This window comes from Triturus cristatus, chromosome 2_1 (genome assembly GCF_964204655.1).
Source record: "Triturus cristatus chromosome 2_1, aTriCri1.1, whole genome shotgun sequence".
NCBI classification, from domain to species: domain Eukaryota; kingdom Metazoa; phylum Chordata; class Amphibia; order Caudata; family Salamandridae; genus Triturus; species Triturus cristatus.
The window spans coordinates 1118676971-1118696606 of NC_140581.1; the positions used below are offsets into that span (position 1 = coordinate 1118676971).

The 19636-nt window shown below is 42.2% G+C and overlaps 1 protein-coding gene across 5 annotated transcripts in view; it reads right to left on the bottom strand.

Annotated features, from left to right (window-relative positions):
• The window catches only part of CENPC (centromere protein C), a 1046742-nt gene that overhangs the window by 271230 nt on the left and 755876 nt on the right, over positions 1 to 19636 (bottom strand). For all 5 annotated transcript variants that reach the window (XM_085636509.1, XM_085636507.1, XM_085636508.1 and 2 more), the window contains one exon: positions 11182 to 11262. In XM_085636509.1, the coding sequence (XP_085492635.1) occupies positions 11182 to 11262 (81 nt within the window). The remainder of the gene's footprint in view (positions 1 to 11181; positions 11263 to 19636) is intronic.

The following is a 19636-nucleotide window of genomic DNA, read 5'->3' on the forward strand; positions in this document are numbered from 1 at the left end:
TTTAGTGTGATCTGCACAAACTTAAGATCATTTGAAAAACTAGCTTAGGTTCAGCATGCCCATTTTTGTGCAGATCTATGCACAGGAACAAGTTAAAAGGGGAATAAAGAAAAACACAAATTTCTAATTCAAGATGCCACAGAAAATGCTGCTCTCTGCAACAAAATCCAATGAACAGATGTATGCTGTGTAATCGAAATTCTACTTTCATGTCATGTTTGGCATGAAAGTAGAATTTCGCTTACACAGCATGCTTTTTCTTTTTATTTGGATGTAAAACCATATATTACATTTCAAGATATTAGGACTTGAAAAAATAGCTAGATGGACAGTGAAGAGTTAGAATTTAGAGAGATCTTAACCATGTAAAGTTGCAAGCAAGATACCTGAGTAATGTCAAAGACGTGATTTTTTTTTAGAAATGTGATTGGCTGATAAAGAGCTTCAAATTCTTTTTTCCTGCTTTGTGATATGTGTGAATTGGCAAAGACTTGTGCCTTGGGACTAATTACACAGAATAGGAAAGATCCAGAGACCAGTTATATGCCACAAGTAGCAGTAGAGAGGTCCAGGGGAGTGGAAAACCTAAAAGAACACAATTAAAAGATAGTACACTCTGGAATTCACACAACATCTAGAGCAGGGTTCGCAAATATCGGTCCTGGAGGGACGGATCCATGCCAGATTTTTAAGATTGCTACATTTATCTGATTGTGGAAACGCTAAAAATATGGCATGGATCGGGCCCTCCACGGTGCCATTTTCCGAAATTCAAGAATTCCTGAGACTATGGGTATTTCATGCACACCAAAAAAAGGAAGCAAATAATCATAAGGAACGACTGAAATCAAGACTAGAGGACAGACCGAGTGAGGGTCATTGATCCAACACTATATGTGCATGGCCAAAGGACGCGTGCAACAGGAGTCGGCTGCTGTGGTGAAGTGGGTGTGGCCATACAGGTGGAAACTTCAATATAGTAATATAGTATCTCTTAAGAAAAATATATAAATTCCATGAAATAGCCAACATTCAAATTTTAGTTATGGTACAACAAACAAAATTAGAGAACAGGATCATTTTCTGGTATGGTATGCAATGCAAAACCTACAACATAAATTCCATATTTTGCTCTTGGTAAGACATTTGCTTTTTGCACATGCCTTCAGCAAAGGGGTATATTGAGCTGGCCGGGAGTGTCAGTTTAGGCATTCATTATCTGATGCTTATCCATATGGGTGAATTTTAGTGGTTTTTTTCATATACTGAACTGTGACTAATCTTTAACTGTGGTTCATATATGATCTATTTAATGTTTTGCTAAGAAAGTTTTTGTTTGGGTAATTGTGATACTCATAACAATGAGAAAACAATGCACCCGAACGTCCACAAATACGAGGAGGGTTGTATCCCATTGGGAGATTTTAAGCTCTGTCCTGGTTTCTGATTTTCCCAGGTATTTTTGACTATTACCCAACCACATATTCACTATAATTTTAGAACTTAAAACATTCAGTGTTAAACAGGAGAAGATTCAAGCAGAAACTTAATAATCTTGCCAGACAAGACCTGGTGCAGGACCTGGCATGAAAAATAAATTCTGCGCTGATGTAAAAAGCTTAGCTAAGAGCAGAACAATCAGGTTTTGGAAAAATGTAATGCTCTAGTATTATATTATATAAAAAATGCTGTGTAAAATTGGCAAAAGAACTCTGTTCCAGAGCAAGAAAAGATACGAAAATGCTACCTACCAGTATGCATCTGTTCTTGGCATGTAGAGCTGTTGGTTTGTATACTTTAGCATAGATCGCCATCTGGTGTTGGGCTCGAATGTTTGCAATTTTCTTGTGTTCGAAGAAGTCTTTGTAGTCACGAGATAGGTGACTCCTCCTTATGGTGATAGTGCATATGGGCATCGACTCCATCTTCAGATTGTTTTTCGCCATAAAGGGTGATGATGGAGTTAGTAAGAGAATAGAAAAGGATGTCCATGTGATGTATCTAAATAAGATAATACTGTAACAGATTAAGGTACCCAGGTGGGAGTATACACCTTTACAAGTCAAGAACAGATGCATACTGGTAGTAGCATTTTCCGTTCGAGGCATATGAGCTGTAGATTGTATACTTTAGCGTAGACTATATAGCAGTTTTCCTGCCTAGCGGTGGCAACCTGTATCTGTTGCAGTGGTTTGAAAAAGTGTTTTTAGTACGGCCTTTCCCACAGTAACTTGTTGTTTTGCTTGCACATCTACACAATAGTGTTTAGTGAAAGTATGTGGTGTAGACTAAGTTGCTGCTTTGCATCTAGGGGAATGTTCCCTAACAATGCCATAGAAGCCCCTCGTTTGCGTGTGGAATGAGCTCTAGGGGGAATAGTTAATGTGCGTTTAGCTTTAAGATAGCATATTTCGATGCATTTAACAATCCACCTTACAATTCCTGTTTTTGAAATTGGATTGCCTTTGTGAGGTGGGGAGAAAGCTACGAAGAGTTGTTTTGTTTCTAAAGAGCTTAGTTCTTTCGATGTAGTAGAGTATCGCTCTTTTAACGTCTAGCGTGTGAAGAGCGCATTCAGCACTGAGTCTGGTTGAGGGAAAAATACTGGAAGTTCAACCAACTGATTAAGGTGGAAGGCAGATACTACTTTAGGCAGAAATTTTGGGTTAGGCCTAAGAACCACCTTACTATGGTGTATTTGTAAAAATGGTTCTTGTATGGTTAATGCCTGGAGTTCAATAACTCTCCTAAGGGATGTGATAGCTACCAGGAAGGCTACTTTCCAAGTAAGGAACTGTAACTCGCATTTGTGCAGAGGTTCAAATGGGGGACCCATGAGTCTGGTAAGGACTATATTGAGATTCCATACAGGAGAGGGTGGAACTCTAGGAGGAATTATTCTTTTAAGTGCTTCCATAAACGCTTTGATAGCGGGTACTCGAAACCAAGACAAATGTCTGTTTTGGAGGTAAGCAGCGATTGCAGCAAGATGTAGCCGTATAGATGTGCATGCTAGGTTACATTGTTGTAGATGCAAAAGGTAACAGATAATGTTTTGGATGGAAGCATCTAGCGGATCGATTTTGTTATTTGTACAATAAATGACAAATCTCTTCCACTTTGCAGCATAGCATGCTCTAGTGGTAGGACGTCTAGCCTCTTTAATGATGTTCATGCAGTCTGGCGGGAGATTGAGGTAGCCAAACTCTAGGACTTCAGGAGCAGATCGCAAAATCGAGTTGATTGGGATCTGGGTGCCTTATCTCTCCATGGTTCTGAGTGAGGAACTTGGGGGAGAGGTGCAGCTTTTGATGAGGCACTACTGAGAGTTCCAACAGGGTGGTGAACCATGGTTGGCGTGCCCATGTTGGAGCAACTAGGATCATTGTAAGGGAGTGTTGTTTGAGCTTCTGAACTACTAACGAATGAGCGGGAGAGGCGGAAAAGCGTATGGAAATTTGTCTGACCAGTTCATCCATAGCACATTGCCTTTGGACAATGGGTGTGGATATCTGGAGGCGAAGATTGGGCACTTTGCGTTTTGGTGTTTGGCGAACAGATCTATGTCTGGATGATCCCACATGTGAAAGATTGGAAGAAGAACTTGAGGATGAAGTACCCATTCGTGAATCTGCTGTGTTTGACGACTGAGCAGATCCGCGATTTGATTGTGTACTCCCGGGAGATGTTCTACAAGAAGGTAAATGTTTTGAGGAATAGCCCATCTCCATATGCTTTGCGCTAGTCGTGAAAGCTGAAGAGTGTGTGTACCCCCCTGTTTTTGTATGTAGTACATTGCTGTCATGTTGTCTGTACGGACCAAGACAGCTTTGCCTACTAGCAAGAGTTGAAAAGACTTTAGTGCTAGAATGGAGTTGTTTTTGTTGATGGGTCCATATGCCCTGAACGGTTTGGTTTTGGAGATGTGCTACCCAGCAGGTGAACGATGCGTCTGCTGTTAGCACAATCTGTGGAACCGGGTCGAGGAACGGCCACCCCTTAGACAGATTTTGTGTGCTCCACCACTGCAGAGAGCAATGTGTGCGGCTGTCCACCAACACCAGTCAACTGACCTTGAGGCTGGTTCCATTGATGTGCTAAACATTCCTGTAATGGCTCCATCTGGAATCTTGCATAAGGAACGATGAGGATGCAAGAGGCCTTCATTCCGATTAACTGCATAAAGACTCGAGCTGGCAATGAGTGTTGAGGCTAAAACTGGGATATTAGAGCCTGCATGGTGCGGATCCCGACTGGATTGGGGTATGCTAGGGCTTTTGAAGTGTCTATAGTGGCTCCTAGATACTGTTGTATGTTGGATGGTTGAAGGTGAGACTTCTTGAGGTTTACTGTGAACCCCAAGTCGTAAAGCAATTGGATCGCTTTGTGTGTGTGTGTGTTGTACACAACTGTTGTGAGACTTGGCTTTTATGAGCCAGTCGTTCAGATAAGGGAACACGTGGATGTGTTGCCTTCGTAAGTGAGCTGCCACCACTGTGAGGCATTTGGTGAAGACTCTGGGTGCTGTGGTCACCCCGAATGGGAGGACTTTGAACTGATAACATTGACCCTCCACGACGAACCTGAGGTATTTTTTGCGAGAGAGATGAATAGGAATATGAAAGTAGGAGTGTTTAGAAAGTCGCCTTGTTGAAGTACTGGGAACACCTGTTGGAGAGTGACCATGTGGAAGTGGTCTGATTGAATGTAAGGGTTTAGGGGTCTGAGGTCCAGTATTGGCCTGAGAGAGCCACTTTTCTTTGGGTTTAGAAAATAGAGGGAGTAAACCCCTGTGCCCTGATGAGGTAAGGGGACTGGTTCTATAGTGTTTTTTGTGCGAGAGAGAACCTCTTGTTTTAGGAGAGTCAAATGTTCTGTGGACATTGGACGGCGTTTGGGAGGGATGTGTGGGGGATTGGGGTGAGTTTCGGGTAGTAACCATACTGGATAATTTGTGTTGCCACTTGTCTGTGGTGATGAAATTCCAGACAGGTAGGAACTTTGATAGACGTCCTCCGACAGGTGTGGAATGGTCCGGAGGAAGTGGAGGGAAGTCACTGCTTGGTGGTAGGGGAGGTGCGGGTGTTGTTACCGTGTCCTCTGCCCTTATTGTCACCCCTGTTTCCACCCCTAAAATATCCTTTGGAAAAGGAACCTTGATTGGGGATTTTGTAAGATGAGGGGGGTTGCTCTGATGTATTGGTTTTGGAGCCACCCCTATAAAAGGAGCGACGAAAGGAGCCTCTATGGGAAGGTAATTGCAAGGCCCCCATAGATTTAGCAGTCTCTGTATCTTTCTTCATTTTTTTCTAAAGATGTGTCGACTGTAAGCCGAAAGAGATGTTCTAGGTCAAAAGGCTGGTTAAGGATACTGGTTTGCACCTCTTGTTTGACACCAGCTATCCGGTGCCAAGCATGCCTGCGTAACAAAACGCTGGTATTAACTGCACGAGACGCGGTATTAGCGTCATCAAGAACACATTTAATAGATGTATTTGTGATTAATTTACCTTCTTGTATAAGGTCATTTCCTTTGTCCTTATATTGGTCAGGGAGATGCTGGACAAGCTTCTCAAGCTCATCGTAATGAACCCTGTCATATCTTGCCAACAAAGCTTGGGTGTTGGCAATCCTGCAAGAATTTGCAGCTTGTGATGCAATGCGTTTGCCGGATGCGTCTCAAAGTTTTGACTCCTTATCAGGAGGTGGGGGGTCTCCTGTAGTGTGTGAATTGGCCCTTTTATGTGCATTAGACACCACAAGTGAGCCTAAAGGGACCTGACCCTTGATGTATATTGGGTCGTGGGGAGCTGCTTTGTATTTCTTATCTATTCTGGGGTTAAGAACCCTGGCCTGGACGGGGTCTTTAAACACTTCCAGGGCATGTTTAAGTAAGCCCTTTAATATTGGTAGGGTATGTGTAGACTTTTGTGGCTGAGCGAAAGTCTCTAATAGGAAGTCTTCCTCTAGGGCATCTTAATGTAATTGTATTCCGTGATATTGTGCAACCCTGGTAATTAGTTGCGCAAACCCCACATTGTCATCTGGTGGGGATGGCCGAAAGGGATATAGGTCCGGGTCATTTTGTATATCCGGATCAGTATTATAATCCTGCCAGGGATCTGGATCTTCTGGGGTGGTATGTGTGTCATCATCATCCCCTTGTTGATTTGTGTTCTCATCCCCATAATCACTATCGTCATCTGGTGGTGGAGGTGAAGATGTGGGTTGTGGGGAATGTACTGGATAAATTGATACATTGGGATCAGCAGGAGGAGGAGAGGGTGGGAGAGGAGAAAGAGGTGGAGAGGTATTAGTGCCTACTCTTTTTTTCCGAGGAACTGGAGAATCTTGTAAATGGTCCGATTTCCTTTTTGGTGTGGAAGTAATATGACCAGTGTCTGGGTCAATAACTATAGTTTTTTGCATCGGATCCGGACGACCTGGTGCCGAAGGGTGTTTGGATTCAGTGTCCTTTTATGGAGCCGAAGATTTATGCTCAGGATGTTCCTTTGCCTTAGGAGGGGTTTTTGACTATTTAGGCTTAGGTGTCGGAGTTTTCGACTCCGAGGCCTTTTTCAGCTCCGAAGACTTGCCTGTTGGCTGTTTTGGCTCCGAAGGCTTGTCCTTTGGCTGTTTCGGCGCCAAAGGTGTTTTCGGTGCCGGTGTTGAAGGATGTGATACATTTATGGGTTTGGGCTTCGGTGCCGGAGGTGTTTTTTTGGTACCGGAGTGGGGTTGGCTTGTCTTTTGATTCACAGGCAGGCCGGAGGGCGGGGCATCTGAAATATTTGGCCGGTGTGGACCTGGGCCCGAGGGCGATGGTGTTACTGGAGCCTCCTGTGTGGGAGTGGGTAGGACAGGGGTCTCGGTACTCACGGACCGCTTAGCTGGAGTGACTGCGTCGTCAGAGTCATCGGCCTCGGAGACTGGGATCTGTTCTTCCTCAACTCCTTGTTGTAGAAGGGTATCGGGACCTGGTTCGAAGATGTCCGGTATCAAACTGCTTCCCCGGGACATTTCGTGGCGTCGAGTCGGATGATCACGGATGGTTTTCTTGGACCTGAAGGATGAACAGGCCTTGCAGATGCTCTCTTCGTGCTCCGGAGAGAGGCAGAGATTACACACCTCGTGTAGGAACTTAGCACCAAACTGGGGACATTTCTTGAAGGGAGTCTGTTCCATTGAAGTCCGACGTGGTCGGCGCGAGTACGATCAACGGCCCGCGTCAAAGTCGAGTAGCTTGATTGTAGGAGAATGCGCGTCGAAAGGGAAACGCGATCGAGACAATACCGTCGAGCGGTGAGTGATTGCGCATCGAAGGGGGTTTCAATAACGACACCAACCCGGAGCGCAGTCACATCCGAACCCGATGGCAGAAAAAAACAATCTGAAGATGGAATCGATGCCCATGCTCACTATCACCATAAGGAAGAGTCACCTATCTTGTGACTACAAAGACTTCTTTGAACAAAAACAAAGTGCAAACATCCAAGCCCAACACCAGATGGCGATCTATGCTAAAGTATACAATCTACAGCTCATATGCCTCGAACATGTATTTTTGCAGAAGCTGAAAGCTGTATACCATCAATAACCAAATAGGTTCCTCTGTCAGGATCCATAGACAGCTTTACTTGCAGAGGTCCCAATAAAAGGATGGAGAAAGACTGCTGAGAGTAGTGAATTCTCACTACCAGAGCACAGGAAAACCGGAGGTGAGTAGCAGTCTGATTTGTTCAGAGTTATTAAGTGATAGAATAAATATTTGCTCTATGTTTCAAAATATCGTGATTGTGGGACATATTCGTGACCGGATGCCACAGAGATTTAATGTAAGGAGAATAGATCACCAAAGAACCGTTTTCTACTAACAAAGTCTTATTGGCACTGCACTTCACCACCACTACTGGCAAAAGACCACCATATAGTGGAGAATGAAGCACAGAGGCCCCAATACGGTGCTGGGTATACAACTGCACACTATCAAGGTATACTTCCTAAATATAAGAGGTGTATCAAAGTCTGGAGTCAGAGTCGGTTTTAGATTATGATTTTCCTCCTGGCCAACAGTCTGGACGGTAGGACTTTGAGTGAAACACATAACCCAACAGAGAAAAGCAGTGGTCACTTCCAACAATTTAGTCAGTTGCAGCAATCACAGAGTTTGGTACTTCAGATGATGTATGGGGGTGGGCATATAGGTTTTTGGTAGTATCGCTGTGCCAATATGAGGCCATGATCAACTACGGCAACAAATACAACCTGGTGAGATATCCACAGATTCCCTTCAGTGATGTAAGAAAACATTTACGTTTAGAGCTGATGTCTAGGAAGATTGAAGAAGACTGAAGCAATTTCTTCCTTATGGCTTGTTTTCTCCCTTCTGTGAGTTTCAGGTGGATAGGGAGCTGGGGTAAATTGTCAAGGGAAGCCATCTTCCTAGTGAACGTATTAGCCTCTGTATGCATTAACTATATGCCACTAGGGACACCCAACCACCCTTTCTCTAGAGTTGCCAGTCTTACCATCTTTATTGTCCCAATTAATGCTTTACTGGTCTTGAGGTCAGAGGGAGACATTCCCTTCTATGCTTAGGTATCGCTCCCATCTCCCTTTTGCCCGCCATTGCTTTTTTTCTTTACCACCACAATATTTCTTTTTAGAGACAGTTCTAAGATGGGCTGAAATGGTTCAGGATACGAGCTGAATGCCTGCATTTGCCTTGTATTAATGTCTGAAATCGTGAATTTAGGGGGAATAACTATGCAAAACTGTTGAAGTGAGCCTTTGTAATGCAGGAGATACACCCATGACTCCAGGTTTGTTCCCGAGAAACAAGTATTAGAACCCAGGGGACTGTATTTTAACAAAGAAGTAAACACATTAATCTCACCAAGCTGACTGCATCCCTCTTTATCACTTACTCTGGCTCATGCAGGTCCACACTTTTTTTCTCATCAAAAAGAATACTCTCAATGACTACCTAGTCCAGCCACTACTAGGAGCCCCCACTGTCGATCTTACCACATGCAAAGTCCTGACGTGCCTTACCACACAGGACTGAAATCCATCTGAGCTTCACATCGTCAAAAGGGGGGTGGCCCTTCAACCTGCATCACCAGCACTGTTTGCTCAAGTTTAAGATTTCATACAGTTATGATGCCAACTGCAAAAGGCAGGTGAACACACAACATGGCTTGACTCTGAGAAAGCACAAGCACCTTTTCATAGTTCAAAGATCAGCATGACAAGTGGGTGACTCCTTTTTTACACCCACCCTCCAAGACCTACCAGCATTTTCTGCAGTATTTCAGCTAGCTCCTGCCATATCCACCCCAAGCGTTAATTGGCCAGGCCACCTTTCCACACTTTCCCTTTCAAATCTGTGCTAAAATGAGGCACTGTGACTGATAACCTGCTTCTTTTGTTCTTTCAAGAAGGCAAGCTGGTTTAAAGAAGAAATTCAGGCATAAGGACACACAAGGAGGTCAGGCAAAAACCAAAAAGTGAAAAATGACTCGTAGTGCATTACAATTATGTTACTCCACCTTTGGTAAAAAGAGATGCTCTTTATCATTTCTGTTTTGTTTGAGCAATGGGCACAATAAATGGACTCAAGGTATAATCTGAAATGAGAACTCTTTTTAAAGCTGCTTGCAACTCGAGACATAGAGGGAGAAGAATACAGAGATGTGGTGTGCAGTTCACGTTCCCTCCTCCCCAAGTAAGAGGCATGTCCCTTTCCCAGTGCACTGTTGCAACACAAAATGTTGTTTTACTATAGAAAAGGCAAATATTTTGGCTGTTAATAATGCATTTTAAAACCATACTTTGCGGATAAGCATACACTCAGATATACCACCATGGGATATTAGAACAGAAATGACAGAAAGCACAGTGAATGAGCACACAAATAGAAAATAAAATAAATAGAAAATAAAATAAAACTATTACCCCATTAAAGAAGGAACATTTAAAATACGATAGGAAAAACCCCAAAGCTGATGGTCACTGAAAGGAATATCTGCTAGATTACATTCTGCTGTTTGAAAAAGACATGCAGCAAAAAGATAAACAACTTGTTGAAGAAAGAGAATACCTGAGATTCAAACATCTGCCACCATTAGTTTGCTGACATAAGTACTGCAGACTAAGAAAAGTCCACGAATATAAATAGTGATCATCAAGCAAAAGTCACAGTCGACAAAGAAAAAAAGTATATGAAGGAAAAGTGTGAGTAAAACCAGATGAACAAGTGTTGCAAGATTCTTCTGGGTTATTATTACCTGGGAGGGCCACATGCAATCTTTAAATATTTGGATTAGAATGAGAGTAAATCGATTTGTATAAAGGCATCTTTGTGTGAAGCATTCATAAAAGAATTATGAAATTGAGCATGCTAATTGAATTTTGGAAAATAAACATTAAAATGCTCTACATCTCCATGCAAGGGAGTATAATTTAATTCTGCCCATTAGAAAATTTCAGATCTCCATTAGGTTAACACATGCCATCCATTGGTGGATTTGTCCTACACACACTGTAGATGGTATTACACATTTCAAACGCATATGGAGAAGAAAAATGGAGGAATTCTTTCAGAGTCTCAGCAACATAAACAGATTAAAATATTGCATGGATCGTACCTCAATAATTTTAGCCTTGCTACGAGAAGATGTATCTTAGCATTGCTATGGTTGGCCTGGTAAATTACAGAGGCTGATTTCAGCCATTTCTCCTTGGAGTATCAATATCCTGACTAGGCTAGAAATCCTTCACAGATTGGGAGCCTTGTAACTTAATGTTTCTCCCCGGTAAATTACTTTTCTTTTCCTTTAAGACTAAGCTCTCCAGATAGGGCACGTAGACTCATAGAGGACCGGTTGATAACTGACCTGGAAAGAAACTCCAGCCTTTGCATTCCATGGCTTTTTGTTGTGCCACTGATTTTCTTGCTATCTATTTGATGGATTTGTTTGTTTTAGCCCATTCATATAGTCTTTGCCACGCCTGTGGAGCAATCCGCAGAAGAAAAAATAATAAGGGACTGTTTGAAGGGGTAAGAAGTATAGGGTTGAAAATTAAGAAAGTTAAGAATGTAAGATGGGGCCCGTACACTAATTGCACTCATTTGGTTCACAGCACATTTTAATATTATGCAAATAAGATTAACCTCACCAATTTTAGGTTCTTTCTCTCCTGCTGGCTGGATCATAAAAGTGCAATTTGCATCTTCGTCTGAATCCGAAGAGTTCAAATCTACAAAACACAATAGCAACAAACTTTAACACCCAAGATCAAAATTTATAATGCTATGTGCAGAAGTCAAATCACAAAAGAACTCAAATTGATGACAATGATTGGAGAATAAGATTTAGGGCCTCATGTAGGAAGCCCAATACCGGTCGGTAACGGCCGATTTTCGGTAAATATACCGCTACCGACCGGTATTTGGGCTTTTGAGATGTAGGGGGCTCATTTCATGAATCGGTATTTACCGATTCGGTAAAATTACCGAATCGGTAATTTTACCGAATCGGTAAATACCGAATCATGGATTGAGATGTAGGGGGAGTGTGTCGTGGGTGTGAGGATTCGTTATTTACCACCAACTAAAGGTTGGTGGTAAATGACGAATAGGTGAAAAAAAGCATTTTTGTGCACGTTTAAGTGTGCAATGTGGCAGACATACATGCCCTCAGGGCATGTATGTGTGCCACATGTGCACACATGCAGGAATCAGGGGTGCAACAGGGTGTCAATGTGACACCCTGCCACCCTTGACTGTGCTCCCCCCATTACCGAATCGGTATTTACCGTTTCGGTAATGAGGCATACCTTCCCATTGAGGAATCAATGGGAAGGTATGCCTCATTACCGAATCGGTAAATACCGATTCGGTAATTACCGAATTTTTCCGATTCGGTAATATTTACCGACTTTTTACCTACATTGTATTTACCACTTCATAAATACCGAATCGGTATGATTCGGTATTTATGAAGTGGTAAATGTAATTTACCTACATGAGGCCCTTAGTGTCTAAAAACATGTTTCCTACCTGTTACATAAGAATGCTTAAGAGATATAAAAGAGTTTCTTACCTGAGATCTCAGTTTTGAAATAAAGTCATTTTTGGGGAAAAATAGAAGTTTTTGAACAGCCTAAACCATCTAGATTTGCCGCTTTAAGCGTATATTTTATTTAAAAGGTATTTTGTTTAAAAAATGCATACAAAGTCACCAAAAGAAGCCTATTTTTTTAAAGGAAGGGCAATATATAGAACAAGTTACAAACTTTCGGTAACGCGTTTTATGGTAGAGACGTCGTCTAACCGCAGATCCCTCACTTTAGAATATTCTCTAGGCGTCAGACTGGGACCAGAACATTTTGAGCAGTACCTCTGTGCTTTGATAGGTAGTGTCTATCTGCTCCATGTTGGCCGTGGTCGCAGTACCCATACAAGCACAATTCCAGAGCGATTACATCAGTTTCTTTCGTGACTATTTCTGCACCAAAAATACAGAGCCACGTAAAAACCAAGGCTTGACCAGCTTGCAGTGTCTAATGGAACCTTTTAGGTGAAGAGCCCAGTTCGCAGAACGGGGAGGAGGGGCAGTTAGGAATCTGCGGTTAGAGTATGTACCAGAAAAAGCGTTACAGAAGGTAAGTAACTTCATCTTCTGATAGAGACTTTTAATTGCAGATTCCTCACCTTAGAATAAATACCCAAACAATGCCTGGTAGGATGAGGGTCTGCAACTTGCCTTTAACTAAATGTATTGGAGGACCGAACGGGCGAAATGTCCCGCACAATGGACCTGAATGTCCAAGCAGTAGTGCTTCATAACGTGTTGAGGGACTGACAAGGTGTAGCTTGGCAGATGTCCAGGACAGGTACCCCGCATGCCACTACAATAAAAGTGGCCCTGGCCATGGTGGAAATGGGCCCGCAAGCCTTCAGGAGGTTGCTTCTTAGCTGATGCATAGCAGAGCCAAATGCAGAGAGAGATGGTCTGCTTCTGCAAAAGCCTTGCACTTTTTTGCTCCAGTGAACCCGATGAACTGGCCAACCTCCTGATTATCCTCAGTGTGATCAATGTAAAACGAGAGAGCTCTCTTCGGGTCCAAGCGAAAGAGTCTCTCCTCGTTCTTGAAAAGATGAGGTGGAGCGAAAAATGTAGGGAGAGTAATACTCTGACACACACGGAATGGGTTGACAAAGTTCAGCAGGAATAAGGCACACGTCCAAATGACTAGTTTGTCGGGAGAAAAAGCTTGCATATGAAGGGTGAATCGAAAGAGCTTGAGGTTCGGTGACAATGTAATGGCCACTACAAATACCGTTTTTAAAGTAAAGTGCCAGAGAGAACAGCTGTGTAGAGGCTCGGAGGGAGACCACATGAGAACTAGATAGAGATCCAATTGGGGCATTACGAAAGGTGAAGGAGCGAGTAAATGTTGCAATCATTACAGAAAACGAGTCTCGACTGGTCGATTGAACAGGAAGGGTTGATCCAGCAAAGCCGAAATGGCCAACACGTAACCCATACAGTGCTCAGGGCAAGGCCTTGCCAGCTAAATAGAGAACTAACAGCAACACCAACGACATCGGTGCAGACATGTCATCAGGAACACCAGGCCACAAACTTATTTCAACTGCATGAGTATACAGTTTTAGTAGAGCTATGCCTGGCTGCCAAGATGACATCGCAGACCTCGGGAGTAAGAACGTAAAACTCTCAACGATCACCACTCAATTTCCATGCATGAAGGTGGAGTGTGTGCATGTTCGGGCATGTGCAGGCACCAGTCATGTTTCTACGTCAGGATATCCTCCCGAAGGGAAAGCCTGGTCGGAGGATTGATGCTCATGCTCAGGAATTCAGAATACCATACTCTCTGTGGCCAATCTAAAGCCACTAGAATGAGTTTAGGGCTGGAGTGCAATTGACGGAAAGACGTACAGAAGTCCTGAATTCAACTTGAGGCAGAATTCACCTCTGAGCGAGAGCAGTTTTGAACACTTTGTGTGTCACCTACAGGTTTAAGCACCTAGTCCAATTCGGGTTGTTTTCTTGCATTTCATGCCTACAGTGCTGTTACAACTGTACTTTAATTTCATGTTATAAATATATGATGCCAAGTGCACTATTAAAAAAATTCTTGCCAGAGTCTCCCTCCCTCCTCCCTGTAAATGTCTTGTACATGCATCTATAATTGTCCAGTATAATTATACCTGTTGAGATTTGTTGTTCTTTACCTCTACTTCTGATGCAGGCACACTCTTGATAGGTCCTATGGCAATAATAGCCTGCCCTTCCTGACAGAGCAAAGAGAGATAGTATGCTGTCAGCTATTCTTGGCACCTTTGCGGTGGTGTTTCCATGAATGGAAGGGCGTACCCTTTCAGCACAGTTTTAAGCACTCCCTTGCTGGAAGTAATAGAAGACCACAGGGGCAAGTGGTGCCTGATCCTGCTGTGCCCTCAATGGAATGGCTGTGCTGGATGGAGGATGCAATAAAAGGGTTTAGAGGCTGTAGCAGCCATAGGGGTGTATCACTGGACAGCACTCTGGGTCTGCCTTCAGGGTCCTATTTAGGATCCGCGACTTTGTCAACGAAAGGACTGGGCAGGCTGCTGGGCTGTCAAGTATGTCTAGTATTGCAGATGCCCATATGTGTCCCGACTATGGCTGCAGAAGGGGCAACAGGACTGTTGATGGGACCGGGCAGTTAGGAAAAGCCCAAAAGACCTAGCCCTGTGTCAGGAACCCACGATTCTGTTTGGCGACAATCTCAAAGAAAAAAAAAAAAAGAGTTACATACCGTAGGCTAGCTGCTATCCTAGATGGAGGAAGCTGTATCCATTCCGAAGATTGCTAGACAAGGTAATGCTTAAGACTCTTCAGGCTCTTCCTCGTGAGAATTCCAAGATGGCGGTCGACGTGCAAAAGAAGGAAGGTGAGCGGTCTAGTTTGCCAAGACTAAGAGAAGACAAGTGCGCGCGAGTGACTAGCGCTCATCGCACTTCAACTGTGACTTCTGAGGTGGAAGCAGTGTCTCCTCAGCGCGCCAGTCAGCAGTGAGGAAACCCAAGTGAAACACTTCCGAGTCTTTGCGCGTGTGTCTCAGAGAAGTTAAAGGTTACTGTGAGTAGCGTTTCAGTTTGTTTTCAAGTGGCTGGAGTTTGGCGTTTAAATGAGAATAAAATTCAGTCAGTCAACTTTCTTGAGGAAAATTAACTACTTAAAGACTGAAGTATCCTAGAATTCAGGAGAGGAATTGTGACAATTGTACAATGGCTAAAAGGTATTATTTGATGGATTTCGAATTAAACTAAATAAAATGAATTAGCATTCAACCAGTCTAATCTACAGAAATTGCGACAATTGAGGAAAGCTTCTTCAGTACTATCAGAGGGTTCCAAAATATGTGTGAGTTTCATAATTCAGAACTGTTCAGTGACAGCAGGAAGTTCATATTAAGAAATGAATTGAAATCTAAATATATATATATATATATATATATATATATATATATATATATATATATATATATATATATATATATATATATATATATATATATATATATATATATATATATATATATATATATTTAGATGACTCCCCAAGAAAATGAAGTCCTTAGAAAAGGCTTAAATTTCTGCCCCATGTCACATCTAAGTATAGCAGAGACAAGAATAGACTTGTACAAGTACACAAGGAAGTTGAAACTTGCAAAAATATATGCAGAGAACCCAAAAACAATAGATCCTAGAAATATTTATAAAAAACAGAATCAACTACTTGTAGAAGATGCACAAGGATTAGAAACTTTAATGACGATGGGAGTAACATCTGATTCCCATGAAAAAGAAGCCATATCAGAACTGCAAAACACAATACCCATGGAAGGGGCTAGTGAAAGTGGGCTCAAACTGAAATCTAAATTCTACCCAGTTTTACCCCCTGGGAATAAAATAGACTTATTTCATGAAGCAATAGTGGAAGAACTTTACAGAATAACACCGAACAGGAGCAAGAATAAATTGAATGTAAAACAAAAGGAGACATTGAAAAATTTGCAACACGACAAAACGATTGAAATAAAACCGGCAGACAACGGCGGAAATATTGTTATTCTTAACAAAATTGACTATATCGAAGAAGTAAAACGCCAACTGTCAGATGGGGAATGTTATGCACTATTAAATAAAGATCCGACAATAGAACTACAAAGTAAACTAAACAAGCTTCTCACAGACTGGCGACAAAAGGGCCTGATTGATGGAAGATGAATACAGATATCTTGACAAGAAACATCCGACATTACCAACTTTCTATTGCCTTCCAAAAGTGCATAAAATCGAGAAAAACCGCCGGGCAGACCCATAGTCTCCGCGAATAACTCTTTACTGGAACCAATATCCAACTATATCGATCATTTTTTGTCACCCCTAGTGAAAGACCTCACATCTTATCTAAAAGATACAACAGACTTACTGAAGAAATTAGATAAAGTGAAATGGAGATCAGGCTACAAATTAATCACAATGGATGTGGTATCATTATATACCAACATTGAACATTCTATTGGAATAGAAGCCTGTAAATATTATTTGGGAAAACGCAACATACAGTACAAAGAACACAATGAGATGTTGAATGAAATGATTTCACTGTGTCTAAACAACATCATTTTCCTATTCAACAAACAGATCTATAGACAGACAAGGGGATGTGCAATGGGATTTTCGTTCTCACCAAATTATGCGAACCTCACGATGGGTTGGTTCGAACAAAATCTAGCATGGAATACTGCAAAGTATGAGTGGAGAGAGAAAATCATACTATGGCTGAGATTCATAGATGATCTCTTGATTATTTGGAACGGGACCAAAGAAGAGTTTATTAGATATTTTGATAAACTGAACGATTCCTCAGCTAAATTGAAGTTCACATGTGACATAAGCTCAGAAAGAGTTATATTCCTAGATACAGAAATATACATAGAGAATGACACTTTACAGACCACTTTGCACAGAAAAAGCACTGCAACAAACGCCACACTACATGGGGAGAGCTTCCACGATGAAAATCTGAAGTGGAGCATCCCATATGGGGAGTTTCTAAGACTCAAACGAAACTGCTCAAATAACCAAGAATTTCTCAGGAATAGTAGAGATGCAAGTAATCGCTTCCTTGCTTGAAAATATCCAAAGAAGGTAGTCATCAAATGCCTGAACAGAGTGCTGATCCAAGATCGAAATACCATCTTACAACAGAAAAAAGAAAAAAGAAATGTTCATAAAATCAGACTGATTATGACATACAGTGCAGAGAACAAAAAACTGATCAAAATAATCAGAAAACACTGGGGCATTTTAAAATTGGACACAACAATGGCGGACATTATAGGAGACCATCCAGAAATATCATATAAAAGAGCTAGAAACATCGGGGACCAAATTGACCACAGCCACTTCCAAGATGTTCCTAAAAAAACATTTATTTATTTTAGCAGTTTTATATAGCGCGAACAAGACCCTTGCAGGTATCAGAGCGCTTTACAGTACAGAGATATCAACATAAAAAACGAATAGCTATCGTGAAATAGGTGAATACAGTAAAGGTGAGCATACACGAATAGCACGTATTTACAGGGGAATATCAATGAGTCAAGTGAATTTGGCCAGAAGAATAGATTTCACTTCTTTTTTAAAAAAAGCTGCGGATGGATTAAGTCTTGTTTCTTGGGGCAAGGCATTCCAAAACCTGGGAGCTATTCCTAAGAAGGAGCTGTAGTATGTTTTCTTCTTGGAGAACCGTTGTGGTTTAAGTAGAAGATTGTTGGAGCTCCTGGTGGATCTGTTACCACCCGATAGTACCAATTTCTCCGCTAGGTATCTCGGAGTTTTGTGATGTACGGCCTTATGTGTCATACAGGCGATTTTCAAATGAATTCTGGCCTCAAAAGGAAGCCAGTTGAGGGCACAAAGGTCAGGCGAGATGTGGCAGTTTCGTTTGGAGCCTGTGATGAGCCTAGCGGCTGTATTGATTGTGGCTCTTAAAGGAGCGGTCGTTGATCTGGGTAGGCCGCAAAGAGCAATAATTCCATAATCCACTTTGGGAATTACTAGAGATTGAACTGCCTGTTTAAAGTCACTGGCCGGTATGAAGGGTTTCAGTTTTCTCAAGGTGTTAATCTGGAAATTAGCTCCTTTGGTTGCAGCGCTGATGTGCTTCTGCATATTTAACTTATTGTCCAAGGTTATTCCCAGTGATTTAGCTGAATCAATGATGATAGGTTGACCATCGAGTGCTGTAATGTGCTTCATCCACTCAAGGATGGTGGTTGTTTGGTTGGGAGGGGCGATTAGGAGAAATTCAGTTTTTAGACAGTTTAGTTTTAGATGAATTTCTGCCAGCCAGGTCTGTGTTTTATGGAGTGTTGAATAAAGGGACTTGATGTCATCAAGTGAGTGGACCTTAATGTAGAGTTGTGTATCGTCGGCATACATGTGATATTGGATGTTTGATGAATTGAGAAGCTCGGTGAGAGGTTCCATAAACATATTGAAGAGTGTCGGGGAAAGGGATGAACCCTGGGGTACTCCCAGAGTGACCGGGGAGGGGTTGGATAACGATTGGTTAATCTTGAATCTTTGTGTTCTGTTTTGGAGTAAAGACGTGAACCAGTTTAACACAGTACCAGATAGTCCCATCCTGTGTTTCAGGAGATCTAGAAGATTGTCATGTTTGACTGTGTCGAAGGCTTAGGATAAGTCAAGCAGGATTAGCAGGCATCCCTTGTTTTGATCTAATATTTGTAGCTCTTCATCAATTATGTGGGTCATGGCTGATTCTGTGCTGTGCCCTGATCGAAAGCCTGATTGGAATTGATCGAGCAGGTTGAAGTGATCTATGTGATTACTAAGCTGCACGTGGATGCATTTTTCTAGCAGTTTGGCGAGGGTCGAGATGTTGGAAATTGGGCGATAGTTATTCAGGTCAGATGGGTCCGCCAATGGGTTTTTTAGGATGGGGGATATTTGACCAACTTTGAGGATGTCTGGGATGATTCCTTGTGAAAGAGAAGTGTTTATAATCCTGGTCCATAGGGGCAATAGCAGAGGAGTGAAGGTTATTAAATGGGATGCTGGGAGAGGGTCTGTGAAGTGATTGGAAGGATTCAGTGCTGTGATCATTTTTAAAATAGTTTCTTCTTTGTAGAAGCTGAAGTCGGTCCAGGAGGCATTGTTCTTGAGTTCTAGCTTTGTAGGGCATATTATCGAGATACTAGGTGTGTTCGGTGCGCCACTCCTTTGTGGGCCAGTATGTGATAAAAGATCGTTAAGTAGGACTGTCTTTAAGTTTTCAGTCTTAGTTGAGAAAAAGGATGCAAGATCCTCACAATTGGGAAGTGTTTCGGGATCAGCTTGGGGAGAATGGGAGACACCCTTGGATTGAGCTTTGATTATTTCGAATAGTCTTTTGGGACGATTCTTGGCTTGGTCTAATTGTTGACGAATTAAGTCAGCTTTCGATCGTCTAATCTTTCTATAATAGGAATTTCTTTTACTTCTTAGCAATTTGAGGTGGGCAGCCGATGGAGCAGCTCTCCATTG